The sequence below is a fragment of the Ipomoea triloba genome, chromosome 3 (assembly GCF_003576645.1).
Source record: "Ipomoea triloba cultivar NCNSP0323 chromosome 3, ASM357664v1".
Taxonomy (NCBI): Eukaryota; Viridiplantae; Streptophyta; class Magnoliopsida; order Solanales; family Convolvulaceae; genus Ipomoea; species Ipomoea triloba.
This window is the reverse complement of record NC_044918.1, coordinates 18,652,788-18,667,816: the sequence shown is the minus strand read 5'-3', so window position 1 is coordinate 18,667,816 and position 15,029 is coordinate 18,652,788. Positions and strand designations below refer to the sequence as shown.

The window sequence follows — 15,029 nt, the reverse complement described above, 5'->3', positions numbered from 1 at the left end:
GTAATGCTCTTTAGAATTTATAAATTTATTGCCGTAGGTAGGCCATTCATATAATTGAATATTCCACTATAGGAACTACAGTTTATTGGGATGGGGTATTAGAATTAATAAAATGCGGGCCTGCGCATTGCAGAGTGTGAATACGATCAATTTTAATATATCATACTTAATTTAATTTATTTATTTATTTAAATATTTATAACATATACGATGGTTATATGTTTAACCGTTATATATTGGCTCTATTTGGCAAAGCTTATTTAAGAGCTTATAGCTTATTTTAAGCTACTAATAAGTTATAAGGTTTGTTTAGTAGTGTTCTCAAAATAAGTTAGTAGCTTAAAATAAGAGTTTATTTTGAAAGGTTACTTTAGATAACTTTTCAAAAATAAGCTAGTAGTTTCTTAACTTTGTTCCATATTTATCCTTATTATTTTAAATAAATGACATCTTTAACTCCTTCCAAATTTAAAAATCTTTTGGTCGTCATTTCTCTTCAATATGTTTGGTTATAATTTCAATATGACATTTGTGTGTTTGAACATTAATTTTTGTATGAACTATAAATATTTTATTTTTACTTTATATATTTTCAGATATATGGTCTTACTTTATATTTTATTAAAATATATTTGTTTCATAATTTTATATTTTAATATGTAAACAAACCTATTTAAATTTTATAAATATATCCTTTTTAGTCTTTGTACCTTTATCGGCTTGTCAAAAAGCTAATTTTACCAAACACTTTTAAGCATAACAATTAGCTTAACAGCTATTCAAATAATCAGATTTTAGCTACTAACAGGTAGCCATCTCTGTACTTTTAAAATTGAAGAAAGGTAACTCCTCATCCTCCTTAGCTGCAAGTTGTTGCCTTAAATGTTCTTTTGGGGTTGTGCCGAAACTTAAAGTTTTTTTTTTTTATGAATGGAAGGGACCTAAGGTCCCAGGGGATTAATGACGTCTACACGTGGCAAGACTAGAAGTGTCCTGCTGTAGGAGATTGGCCAAGCCGTCAGGGGGATCCTCATCAATCACAATAGTACCCCAAGTAGCGATCTGGGAAATCAGCACATTTATTGCCCTCCCGAAAGGTATGAACAACATTTAAGACATATAACTCACTCATAAGCAGCTTACAGTCCTTGATTAGCATGTTGAGCTCAGAAGGAGAATCTGACTCTTTTAGCAGGGCCTGAACCATAGCCTCCGAATCTGTTTCGGCTATAAGATGGTTGAGTCCACGGTTCTTAGCGATGATGAGGCCTTCCCGGAAGCCCCACAGTTCGGCCATATAGCTGTTCGTGGAGCCTATAATGGACATGAAACTTAAAGTTGATTACCCTATGGGCATAGTTAAATACGGCAATTTATATCATGGACCAGGGTGCACAATGCATTGTGCACCCCGTACCAAAATGACACCGTTTTGGTCATTTTAATTAATGATTTGTTTTTTTTGGAAATCACGTTTCCCGTTTTGGCCAGTCTGTGTATTTGTGTTAATATTCTGTGTATTCTTTGAAAACATTTTGTGTATTGTAGACTACAATTCTGTGTATTCATGATAGGGGTACTTAAACATAGGTTGTGACGTGTTTTGTTTATTCGAATGTTAGGAGGATGATTTCTGTGTAGTTGTATCAATATTCGGTGTATTCCCTCAAGTTATTCTGTGTATTCTAGACAAGGATTCCGTGTATTCATGTTAGTGGTACTTAAATATAGGGGTGATGTGTTTGTGTATTTGGTGTTTTCATATTCTGTGTATTCTTTGAAGGCATTATGTGTATTGTAGACTACGATTCTGTGTATTCATGTTATGGGTACTTAAACATAGGTTGTGACGTGTTTTGTGTATTCGAATGTTAGGAGGATGATTTCTGTGTAGTTGTGTCAATATTCTGTGTATTCACTCAAGTCATTCTATGTATTCTAGACAATGATTCTGTGTATTCTAGACAATGAATTCCCTGAAGTCATTCACGTCCGTGTCCACTAACATCGAAACGACATCGTTTTGAACTAGGGTCCACAGTGGACCCTGGTCCACGATATAACGATGGGTTAAATACACTAAAGTGTTGATAAATTGATACTAAGAGAATATGTACCTTTGAATTGAAGCACCAATTCCAACAACTAAATTAACATACAATAATAATATTATCCTTGAAACGCTATTCATTTCTAGTAGTTATTCGTGGTTTATTTTTCCTTCCAATTTCTTGTGTAAACCATCCAAGTTTTTTTTTTTCAAATATTGGAAACACTAAATATATATATATATATTATATGTAATCATTAATAAATAATATGTTATTGTTATACATAAAATTTATATTCTCAGAAGTCATTCACATGTTAACATCTAATCTTACCAAATACTTCTTTACAAATAGCTAATATTATTAATTGGTCAAATCAATTATCACAATAACTAACAACTGCCTCTTATAACAATCCGCCTGCTAATTAGTAACAGCTAATTGCCGAACATGACCAATATCAAGTCAATTTCTAATACATTTAAATTTCTAAAGTCCTATTTGATAATAACATTATATTGGTTTTTATGGAATTTATAAGTACGAGTATTAAAATAATTCCTAAGAAAACATAACAAATTATATTAAATAGAGGGAACTATGAAGACTTTATTTGTAGATTTAAATTATGATGTACTATTACATTTTTAAAAGGATTATAAGAAGAATTTCTTATGATAAAAGTTAAATTGAACGTTTTTCTTTAATATGGTGTGCTAGCCGACCAGCCCCACCCTCATACGTTAGTTGACCATTAACATAACAAACTTTAATTTCCCCATGGTTATATGTTATACAATACGAACCTATATTTCCATTCATTGTGAATAAACAAAGTTATCATGTTCAATAAAAGCAAAACAAAGTTATCATGGTTAGACACACAGAGACCACATACAATTAATTAATTGAATTGAAGTAAAAAAGATGAACCCAACAGATCGAGACTGCTAAATTGACATTTTAGTCATAAAAAGCATATTAAAAAACGCGTGTGGACCACCATTTTGTGTTATCAGTTGCGTGTGGATAAGCATTAAGCAATGCATGCTTTCGGAGTCGAGTGCTGGGACTGTATGGCCGGAGCGCGTCGCAGAGCGCAAATTATAATGTGCACCATAATCCAAAACGGTATTAAAAGAAACGACACATGTTCACATCTTTATTAGTAAAGTAGTTCTATTTGTGTAACATATTCAACTTCATTTTATATACACTGCAATTTTATTTCAACATAATTACAGTTTCATTTCGATATAACAACAGTTTTATTCGACATTATACACTAAAATATGTGAAACTATTATTCAGTTTCATTTTATATACACTATAGTTTCATTATAACACAATTACAGTATCATTTCGATATAACTATAGTTTCATTGCACAATATACACTCAAATATGTGACACTATTATTCAGTTTATTTTTATATACATTGCAGTTTCATTTCAATTCAACTACAGTTTCATTTGATAATATAAAAATAAATGTTAGGCAGTTTCATTTTAGATAAATTGTAGTTTCATTTACAGGGCTCCGTTAAGTTGTATTAGCAGCTGCTTCGTCGTTTTTTTACCATGGCACACGATATAACGACTTGTCGCAGAGGGCAAATTTTGTCAAAAGAAGGGTAGTTGATAATATATCCATATCCCGGCCTGGGGAAGATTTCAATATTGTAAACATTAAGCAACAACGTAACCTTCTTATGTTAAAAACACAACTAACGGCAACTCGATCTACTTGATTTTTTTTTTCGAATATAACTAACTGTATTAGATTGTAGTATCTGTTCAAATATACTTTCTCAACCTATTAGAGCACAAAGAGTCAGTATCGCCTCCACTGAGGCGAGAAACTCATGACCTCTCATATGAAAGAGTCACTACTCTGCCCTCTGAACACAAGGTGCTTAGCACTCGATCTACTTGATAGATAGGCAACTTAGTTTTACCAAGTCCAGGGTGGCGTAGTACGTTGTGGCAAATTAAAGTTTTGGATTACCCAACCAATACTTGGGTTCAAGCTAGGCATGAAATTGGGTTGAATTGGTTTGGGCTGAAAACTCCACGGCCTCACCAACGTTTTCTGAGTTCTTGGACAAGCTAATTAAGCGAGCAAATTAAAATCCTTCTCCTGGTGCTTTAGTTTTACCTTTGGCGTTCATCCAAACAATACTAAGCCACAGCTAGTTCTCATGAGAAGAGGGATTGTTTATTGGCAAAGCGGGGTCTGGAATGGTAAAAACTTTTCATTTCTTCAAAACAATGTACATGGATCCTCCTTCGCTTCTATTGACTGTTACAATAGTAAAACGACTGATTTCGATGATGATGATGATGATGGTTGCATAAGAGTCAAGATATCCAATTGTACTAGTGTTGATTGTTGAAGACCACTGTACTGCTTCAAATCAACAACTGGCCTGGTTTCATTCAATGGGAACGTAACAATATCCGTTTAACTCCACTTTTGGTATTAGTGACTGCAAGTATAGCTGCTCTTAATTACACAAGCCTAGCATTTCTGGTCATCCTTGCCATGATTTGGTCATTCGTTTATTTTGCCGTTAAACATCCGTTAAATCGGGACCAAATTGGTAACTTTTCTATAGTCAAGGGACCATTTCAATGAAAAATTAATTACCAATTTGGTCCCTTGACTATAACAAAATTACCAATTTAGTCCTGATTTAACGGATGTTTAACAAAAAAATAAACGGAGGATCAAATTGGTTAAATTTTTCAAAGTCAGGGGACTTAATTGATCACGAAAAATTGTTGAGGATCAAATTGATAATTTCACAATAGTCGATGGACCATTTTGATAATAAATTCTTAATTGGTTGGGACTTGGGTGTGTAAGTAGCAGTGCACAAAATTTTGATGTAAAGGTTGTATACAGACTCTATGATAGGACGTGACAAACTGTCCCACTGAATACCTTACTCTCAATATGGCTGCCCTGACGCAGTTTGAGCCATACAATAATGGATCCCTCTCCGAGTTAATAATGGTATATGATAGTTTGGTTATTTCTCAGAGAGCAAATTGTCATTTTGGTCTACTGACTATAAGGGTCCTATTAATTTTCATCCACGACTTTTAAAAGTGTTAATGGTATACCACGACTTTTCGATTTGTGTCAATTTTGGTCACTCCGGCCAAATTTCGCGGGAAAATCATAAACCCTAAAATAATGAGGGTATTTTAGACATTTCACATCTATTTTTTCTTCTCCGGCGAAATTTCGCCGGTAATCTAGCCTTTGCCTTCACCGCGAGACGCCGGAAAATGGCTTCTCTATAGAAATTTTACTGTTACGTATATAGATAAATAATGCAGCCATCACCATTCTTCATAATCCTCTGTAGTCATCTACTTTTAATTAGTTGGAGATTTCACCAGAAATTATACAGAAGCATTGTTTGCATCATCATCGTTCTTCATCATCCTCTGCATCCATTTCACCATTCTTCACCATTATACCCACCGCCCTACAGATTCCCCAGAGATTTCACCAATTTAATTAGATTTGTATTCGGATGGAGGAGTACTTCAGCTCGTCTGCGATCACTGGTAGTGGAGTAGCGATTGGGGAGTAGTCTAGCGGCAAGTCATCGCCGACGGCAACGGTCCCTAGCAATTAAAACCGCGAGGTGGTGGAGCGAAGAGAGCGGCGAAGGTGGCCGAGAGCTTCTGAGGAGTTAGTCGCCGCCGCCGCCGAAAAAGAAGAAGAATTGATAAATTCACCGGGGAAGAAGAACAAATATGTAAAATTACTAAAATACCCTTCATTATTTTAGGGTTTAAGATTTTCCGGCGAATTTGGCCGGAGTGACCAAAATTAACACAAATCGAAAAGTCGTGGTATGCAATTAACACTTTTGAAAGTCGTGGACTGCAATTAATAGGACCCCTATAGTCAGTGGACTAAAATGACAATTTGCTCTTTCTCATATGTTGGTTCTACATCCATGCATACCTCCTTCTAAATTTCTAATTGTCCTGTGTACTTAAGATTTCACCTTTCACCATTCCTTTTAGAAAACACCTATATCTAACCCAATCACTTTCTTACGGCCTTCTAAAAACCATAGTATAAAATCTTTAAAGCATACAAGGACTGTCAGTGGTTGTTCTGATCTATTAGTTTTTATCACTAGTACGTGGTACTAATATTGGAGTTGATACAATATATCTACAACGTAATCCTTGATTCTATGAAATTGATCCTGATATCTATTTTCTTCGGTACAACTCTCACTGCTCTTTTCACTATTAAGTTTCAGTTCTCTTGATTTAATGGCTGGGTTGTGAAATTACGAAAGGAATTCTCATACAACTTCCTTTAGAGTTGGAAAAGTGTAACACTCTAAATTTAAAAGATTTATGAGAAATGTCAAAATGAAGGTCGTAAAGTTTGATCAAAATAACTCATTTCGATCAATATCCATATCTGAGTAAGAGTTCCAATGAAACCTTTCAGCAACATCCCTTTGATCACAATAATAATTCAAGAAACTATTTTCTTATTACAAGGCCAGTGTTCATATAAAAGGGTAGCTGACACTTTGCTAAACATCTTACTTTTATACATAACAGAATTTTCCAGCATCATTGTCTCTGATCGAATTAGATCTTTTGATAATTATCTAGGCTACTAGACGTAATAAAAAAAAATTAAAAGAAATTTCTTTAAATTTTTTTTTGTTGTTCCTACGAATATCATAACACTTAAAAACGTTGTCAGCATTATAACACTAAATATGCAATTTCTAATAAATTTTTAAAAACGTTGTCAGCATTATAACACTAAATATGAAATTTCTAATAAATTTTTGACAAACATTTCATCAGCAAAAGTAGGTCTCAAATGATTATTACACCATTCAAAGTGAAAAATATATATATTAAAAGGGACGGAAATAAGGAGTGTCTGAGAGCAGTAGTGTGATACAAGACCATGGTTGTTATCGACCTTTAATGTCTGAAATTGTGATCATATTACCAGAGACTTTTGGATTGTTAACGACATCATCACATTTTAAGCTGATAACAGTAGAGAAACTAGGTTGTTTAGGGGCAAGTAAGACTGTTGATTCATTACCAAGCATAGATACCACATCTGACATGGTCGGCCTATCTACTGCACTGTCTTGAACACATAGCAAACCTACTTGTATAAATCTTGTTGCTTCATTTATTGGAACTGTTTTTTCCATTGTTGGATCAATTAAGTCTGAAATTCTTCCTTCTATCCATATATCCCAAGCCTAGTAATCATTTGCAGGTAAAGTTATGTATAGGTAGACATGTAGTTATGTATGTTGTCTATGCATAAAGCAATACTTACATAACGAAGTAAATTTGAAACATGATTTGAATTGTAGAAGTCATTGTTTCTCTTTCCACTCACTATCTCCATTATCATGACTCCAAAGCTAAAAACATCAGACTTCTCAGAGAAACAACCATTCATTGCATATTCGGGAGACATGTAACCACTGGGTTAGGAGAAAATTATTAGACATGTCAAATAATAGCTAAATATAGATCAGATATGAATAGATATAAATGTTGTCATCGACTTACTAAGTCCCAATAATGCTTTTTGTGCTTGCTTGATAAACATTATCTTTAAATATTCTAGCCGTCCCAAAATCTGAAATCTTTGGATGCATGTGAATGTCTAATAAGATATTACTTGTTTTTAGATCCCTATGAATAATTCTCATTCTTGAATACTTATGAAGGTATAAAAGCCCTTGAGCAATTCCATCAACTATGGAGACATGCTTTCTCCAATCAACACAAACTTTCTTTCTTTCATCTGTGAAAAACAATGATCATATATTCAAGGAAAAAGTGTCAAATAGGCCACTGAACTTATCGCTTTTGTGCAATTGGACCATTGAACTTAAAAAGTGTGCAATTCAACCATCAAACAAGCAAAATTTGTGCAATTGAACCATTTTTACAAAAATTTTCTAGTAAAATCCAATTATATTACTAACATATATGTATTAAGAGTGACATTTTCTTCTACCATACTAGTTGGGAGTCAATATTGAAATGTTTTTAATTCAAATTGAATTAATTTTTTTTTGTAAAAATGGTCCAATTGCACAAATTTTACTTGTTTGATGGTTGAATTGCACACTTTTTAAGTTCAATGGCCCAATTGCACAAAAGCGACAAGTTCAGTGGCCTATTTGACACTTTTTCCTATATTCAATTAAAGAATCCAAGTAAGGGAAAAATTATAGGATGGAAGATGGGAAATGAATACACCATACTAACCAAAAAGAATTGAATCTAAACTTTTATTTGGCAAATACTCGTATATTAATATCCTTTCATCCCCGTGAGCGCAACAACCCAGAAGTCTTACAAGATTCCTGTGCTGCAATTTTGAAATCAATAGAACCTCATTTTTGAATTGTTCAATTCCTTGTCCAGATATTTTTGAGAGTCGCTTTGCAGCAATTTCTTGACCATTGGGTAATATTCCCTGAATAGTAACTACTTAGATTAATTCAAAGGGAATATGATTTAACATCTAACCTTTACATCAAAATTTTGTGCACTAAAAAGTAACACAACCAAACTTATTTTCGTTGAAAAAGGAGAAAAATGTCATCATACCTTATAAACAGGACCAAATCCTCCTTGACCCAGCTTATTTTCAGGTGAAAAACAATTGGTAGCCATCTCTATGGTTTTGAAATTGAAGAAAGGTAAGTCCTCATCTTCCTTACCAGCAACAAGTTGTTGCCTTGAATGTTCATTTGGGGCTGTGCCGAAACTTAAAACTGATTAGGCTATATATAGCCAGAGTTAACACACTAAGGAGTTGTTAATTTGATATGAAGAGAATATATATGTACCTATGAAGCAAGTGGGGCAACATTTTCTTGGATTCATATACCATATTATGAAAACCATGGCAAGGATCACCAGAAATGGTACCGTAAGAGCAGCTATAGTTGCTGTTTTGTTGTGATGCGACTTATTCGTCTTTGTGAAAGCCGGGGGGGGCAGGATGGTGAAGTGGAGATAATTTGGTTCGATTTGCTTTATATATATAGTTCAATGAAGAGCAGAGCAGAGCAGTTGTGTGAGTTTATATGGTAATTATACTATTTATTTAAAATGAAAGAGATGGAGTAAAAAAATTAATGAGTAAAAGAGAGAGTTGGCATGTATATACCTGCTTCTTTGGTATTGTGGCGAATGTAAAGAGCTTCACCATCAGAGGCGTAGTTGTAGGCAGGGGATGAAGAAAATTTGCATCCTGTTCCAGCTTCAGCAATGATAGAAGCAAAGGCGTTGCAAGAACAATTATTTGCACACATTTGGTTGCAGTCAGTGATACCAAAGGTGGAGTTAAACAAATATTGTTCCCATTGAATGACACCAGTTGTTGAATTGAACCAGTCTCCAACACTAGTACTACAATTGGATATCTTGACTCTTACGCACCCTTCTTCCAAATAAGTGGGTTCACTATTATAACAGTCAATATAAGTGGAGGATGACAGATATCCATCCTTTTCCACAGTTACTCCCCCAGTTGCATCAATAAGGATATAGGTTAAATTGAAATGCAATTCCTCATTCAAAATAATGTAGCTTTGATTCTCATCAGAGAAATAGCTGAAGTTAAGGTATGGAAAAATAGGTGAAAAGTTGTTACCATTCCAGACCCCGCTTTGCCAATAAACAGTCCCTCTTCTCATGAGAACTAGCTGCGGCCGCTTAGTATTAGTATTAGTATTATTGTTTGGATAAAGAACACCAAAGGTAAAAGCAGGGTTTTGCTGGGCTGTCCAAGAAGTGAGAAAACGTTGGTGAGGGCGTGGAGTTTTCAGCCCAAACCAACCCAATTTCATGCCTGGAAGCCAAGTATTAGTGGGGTAATCGAAACTTTGCCACAACGTACGCCCCCCTGGACTTTGCAAAACTAAGTTGCCATTATCAAGAAGAGTTGCCGTTGTGTTTTTAACGTAAGAAGGTTGTTGATTGTTTACAATGAAATCTTCACCTACAGCATCTATTATCAACTGCCCTTCTTCTGACATTGTTAATTCTGGAGAGAAAAGACTTTGGCCCTGCCAAGCAACCCAAATCGTAATATATTCCGTAGTCGCTTGGAAGGGATGCCTGGAGGACTGTATACACAAATACCAGCTGGTGACGGTAGAGCTCGATCGCTCAATGAATTTTAAGCTGTACAGTGTGTTTGATGACTCCAAGGAATCTGCCGCCGCATAATACGACAGACTTTCTCCAGGGGCAAGTGTATCTTTAGCACTAGCATGAGAAAGCAGCAGCAAGGCATGACCACAGAAGAAGCAAGAATAAGCACCAATTCCAACCATTAAACTATCATACAATAACAATATTATTCTTCTTGATACGCCGCTACTCATTTCTAGTACTTAATTATCTGATCTGATGTGGGTGGTTTATGATTAAATAGCTAAGCTATCCTATGTATGTATGTGGATCTGAATAGGGGAGTGGACTGGAAAATAATTTAGTTGCCGGTCAACTAGACTCCAAAGGAAAAGTCTTCTCCGTGCAGCTTCCTTTACAATTTATTGCGATAGCTAGGTAGGACATTGATATAATTGAATATTCGACTATATGAACTACGGTTTATTGGGATGGGGTACTAGAACTATTAGTATGCTACCTGATTTGCACGGTATGAATACGATCAATTGTAAATTGTAATATGTTATACTTAATTCCTTTATTTATTTAAATATTTATAATATATATGGTGATTATATGTTTAACTGTACGTTACGTTATAATATATAATGGGTTGGAACTGTGGAGAAATGAGTGAAAATAAACAAGATTAAATAGGAGCAAAGATGGGCTGGAAATTCGCGAATTTGGGCACTGTTGTAAAAATCCTTCGCTAGACCGAGGCGAATTGCTCTCTAGGCGTCCGCCTAGAGCCTAACTCGACCGACTGGGCCTAGTTGACAGCTGACTCTGTCGAATTAACTCGCTCAACTCGACAGAGTTAGCCAAGTTAATTCGGGCGAGTGATATATATATAAAAAGAATGACAAGAAAATGCAAGATTAAAATATGAGCATTTTAGCACTTTTTTAGCCTCGCTCCTTGACCCATGATAAGGCCTCTTTGATCACTACTGCCTCCGCAATATGATCATCAAGAAGACATCTAATATGGCCATTTTTCGCAGCAATGTACACCCCATGATTGTGTTTGATAATTGCTCCAAAGGTGACCTCCTGGGAATCCATAAACAGCAGCATCGGTGTGAACCGTACGGTGACAAAATCCACCGGCAAAGAGATAGAACTTGCCTTAGCTTTGTCAACAAGGATAGAAGCACCAACTGGAGAATCAACTAGAAAGGTTTGCCATTCATGCACGCACCACTGAACATCCATAATAACCTTAGCAGACTGCCATTGCTTCTGATTACAGACAACCTCGTTACGTTCACGCCAGATACACCAACAAAGAGCGATACACCTTACACCTTCAAGTAGGCTACGAGTTTCCTTAGTCACCAACTAGTAGTCTAGTACCAAACATTTTATTAGGAGAACTAGCAGAAAACAAAAAAACGCTTGTAAGCATGACATTTCTGGATTATAGATCGATAATCCCAAATTGAGCTCTACATCAGCATTACAGTAGCAGCCATGATTAGTAGCTCTGAAGAAAATGGGTTGTAAAATTTTGAAAAGATTCTCATATAACTTTCTTTAGAGCTGAAAAAGTGTAACAGTTCAGATTTAAAATACTTTTTAGTAAGTGCCTAAATCTACACCTTCTGTTTTTAGATTAGATGTAGATTTAGGTTGTTTATGATATTGGAAGCTTGTATTATTGAAGTTTTCAGATTTCAAGACTTTACCATCTATTTCTATAGATAAGTTTTATTTCCCTTTTATTTCTTTCCTTCGCAATATTAATGGTTATTACTTGTGTTTTTGCTTAATATGAGTGAGTAATTAGTTCAGGGGCTTGAGTTATGATTGTATTATCAATTCTAATGATATATATTGATTATTGCATAAGGAGTAGAACTTCAATCTAGGGTTCATATGTTTTTGAAGGATTTGTGATTGAATATTGTTATACTTGGTATGTAACATCCATAACTCCATAAGCATGTATTTAGAGAATTTCTTGTCTCAACTAAAGTTGGGTAAAACTCAAGCCGCTCCTAGCATAATCCAATTTCTCTATTTAAAAAAGTGGGTGTCTTAGAGCATCTACACTAGGGTATTTTATTTAGTTTTTGGAACAGTACTTGTTGAGATGGAAGGAAGAGAAAGACAAGAGAGAGAAGATTGGGATTTCTTTGTACTGTGGAGTCTTTTGTGGGCTCCACTTGAAGAGAGAAAAAGCAAAAAAACAAAAAAAACAAAAGTTTCGCGCACAGCAAAGAGTGCATGCGCCTGGTGGTGCATTAACTCACCAATTTTTTTTTTTTAATGTCAGAGCAGTGTTTTTTTTTTTTTTAATTTTTTGTTTTTTGTTTTTTTTTTTTCTTCTCTTCAAGAAAAAATTTAAGAAAAATCTTTTAGTTCTTCCTGTATTACAACACTTCAAAACGTCGTCAGCATTACAATTTATAACAATAAATATGCAATTTCTAATAAATTTTTGACAAATATTTCATCAGCAAAAAGTATGCACCAAATGATTACAGCATTCAAAGTGAAAAAAGGAAAATAAAAGAACCGTAAAATAAGGAGTGTCTGTGTGTTACAATACCATGGTTGTTATCGACCTTCAATGTCTGAAATTGTGACCATATTAATAGAGCCAACTTCAGGATTGTTACCGACATCATCATATCTTAAGCCGATGACAGTAGAGAAACCGGGTTGTTTAGGGGTAGGTAAGACTATTAATTCATTACCAAGCATAGATACCACATCTGACATAGTTGGTCTATCTGCAGCACTATCTTGAACACACAGCAAACTTACTTGAATATATCTTATTACTTCATTCACTGAAACTGTTTTGTCCATTGTTGGATCTATTAATTCAGAAATTCTTCCTTCTATCCATACGTCCCAAGCCTAATAACCATTTACAGGAAAAGTTATTTATATGTAGACATGTATGAAGTTATTGCTCCAATTTAGATAAAGAAATTTGAATAAAAGAATCCTAGAGGCTAGAAATAGACTTATGATTTTTATATGGTCTATGCATAGAGTAATATATACTTACATAACTAAGTAAATTTGAAACATGATGTGGATTGTAGAAGTCATTATTTCTCTTTCCACTCACAATAATCTCCATTACCATGACTTCAAAGCTGAAAACATCAGACTTCTCAGAGAAACAACCATTCATTGCATATTTCGGATACATGTAACCACCGGTTAGGAAAAATTATTAGACATGCCAAATAATAGCTAAATATAGATACGAATAAATATAAGTTTTGATTGACTTACTAAGTCCCAATAATGCTTTTTGTGCTTGCTTGATAAACATTATCTTTAAATATTCTAGCCGTCCCAAAATCTGAAATCTTTGGGTTCATGTGAATGTCTAGTAAAATGTTGCTTGTTTTTATATCCCTATGAATAATTCTCATTCTTGAATACTTATGGAGGTACAAAAGCCCTTGAGCAATCCCATCAATTATGGAGACAGGCTTTCTCCAATCAAGACAAACTTTCTTTCTTTCATCTGTGCAAAAACAATGATCATATATTCAATTAAAGCATCCAAATAAGGAAAAATTATAGGATGGAAGATGGAAAATGAATAAACCATACTAACCAAATAGAATTGAATCCAAACTTTTATTTGGCAAATACTCGTATATTAATATCCTTTCATCCCCATGAGTGCAACAACCTAAAAGTCTTACAAGATTCCTGTGCTGTAATTTTGAAATCAATAGAACCTCATTTTTGAATTGTTCAATTCCTTGTCCAGGTGTTTTTGAGAGTCGCTTTGCTGCAATTTCTTGACCATTGGGCAATATTCCTTGAATAGTAACTATTTAGATTAATTCAAGGGGAATATGATTTAACATTCAACCTTTACTTCAAAATTTTGTGCAATAAAAAGTCACACAACCAATTAGTATTGTTCATCATTGTTAGTATACAGATCATCAAGTTTTTGTTTTCTGACATTTAATTTATTGTAACTTAAAGTGCCAAATAGAAAAAATGTAATCATACCTTATATACAGATCAAATCCTCCTCGACAGAGCTTATTTTCATTAGAAAAGTAATTGGTAGCCATCTCTATGCTTTTGAAATTGAAGAAAGGTAAGTTGTTATCCTCCCTACCAGCAAATTGTTGCCTTGAATGTTCAGTTGGGGCTGTGCCAAAACTTAAAGCTCTTTAGCCTATTACCAATGTTAAAGAGACTAAAGAGTTGATATAAAGAGAATATATATGTACCTAAGAAGCAAGTGCGGCAACATTTTCTTGGATTGATATAGCACACAATGAAAAGCATGGCAAGGATGACCAGAAATGGTAGTGTAAGAGCAGCTATAGTTGGTGTTTTGTTGTGGTGTGACTTTGTCTTTGTCAAAGCCGGGGGGGCAGGATGGTGAGGTGGAGACAATTTGGTTCGATTTTCTATATATATCAATTTCCCTTCTTCTGACATTGATAACTCTGGAGGGAAATAATCCCCTTGGCCCTGCCAAGCAACCCACATCGTAATATCTTCCGGAGGCTTTTGGAAGTGAAACCTGGCGGAGTGTATACACAAATACCAGCTGAAGCTAGAGCCCCCCGGTTGCATAACGAATTTTAACCTGTACTGTGTGTTTGATGACTCCAAGTAACTTCCCACCGAAAACAACAGACTTTCTCCAGAGGCAAGTGTATCTTTAGCATTAACATGAAAATGAGAGATCAAACCAGCATGCAGCTAAGGCATGACAGATGAAGAAGAAGAAGAAAGCACCAAGACTTGAA

General features: G+C 34.7%; 2 protein-coding genes across 2 annotated transcripts; both read right to left on the bottom strand.

The window, feature by feature from the left end:
- Positions 1-1,033: 1,033 nt before the first annotated feature.
- LOC116013022 (cysteine-rich receptor-like protein kinase 10) lies at positions 1,034-10,437 on the bottom strand. Its single transcript, XM_031252684.1, has 10 exons — positions 9,573-10,437; positions 9,267-9,508; positions 8,944-9,130; positions 8,702-8,850; positions 8,357-8,567; positions 8,276-8,281; positions 7,649-7,886; positions 7,410-7,560; positions 7,065-7,329; positions 1,034-1,314 (listed from the first exon to the last, which is right to left on the bottom strand). Exons 1-10 carry the CDS (start codon positions 10,435-10,437, stop codon positions 1,034-1,036), a joined length of 2,595 nt encoding a protein of 864 aa, XP_031108544.1.
- A 747-nt stretch (positions 10,438-11,184) lies between these two features.
- On the bottom strand, positions 11,185-14,339 carry LOC116013021 (cysteine-rich receptor-like protein kinase 10). Its single transcript, XM_031252683.1, has 6 exons — positions 14,275-14,339; positions 13,865-13,962; positions 13,534-13,771; positions 13,301-13,454; positions 12,849-13,146; positions 11,185-11,585 (listed from the first exon to the last, which is right to left on the bottom strand). The coding sequence occupies exons 1-6, from the start codon at positions 14,337-14,339 to the stop codon at positions 11,185-11,187; spliced, it is 1,254 nt and encodes a 417-aa protein (XP_031108543.1).
- Between the last annotated feature and the right edge of the window lie 690 nt (positions 14,340-15,029).

What these genes read in the sequence shown, in the direction of transcription:
- LOC116013022 (XM_031252684.1), bottom strand. Translation starts at nt 10,437, where the DNA reads ATGGTTGGAATTGGTGCTTATTCTTGCTTCTTCTGTGGTCATGCCTTG. An exon ending in GATTTGGTCCTGTTTATAAG is followed by an intron (nt 8,568 to 8,701) that starts GTATGATGACAT and finishes GTTACTATTCAG; the next exon opens with GGAATATTACCCAATGGTCA. An exon ending in TTTCAAATTTACTTCGTTAT is followed by an intron (nt 7,330 to 7,409) that starts GTAAGTATTGCT and finishes AATGATTACTAG; the next exon opens with GCTTGGGATATATGGATAGA.
- LOC116013021 (XM_031252683.1), bottom strand. Translation starts at nt 14,339, where the DNA reads ATGGCTACCAATTACTTTTCTAATGAAAATAAGCTCTGTCGAGGAGGA. An exon ending in GGATTTGATCTGTATATAAG is followed by an intron (nt 13,963 to 14,274) that starts GTATGATTACAT and finishes ATTACAGCACAG; the next exon opens with GAATCTTGTAAGACTTTTAG. An exon ending in AAAAGCATTATTGGGACTTA is followed by an intron (nt 13,455 to 13,533) that starts GTAAGTCAATCA and finishes TTTCCTAACCGG; the next exon opens with TGGTTACATGTATCCGAAAT.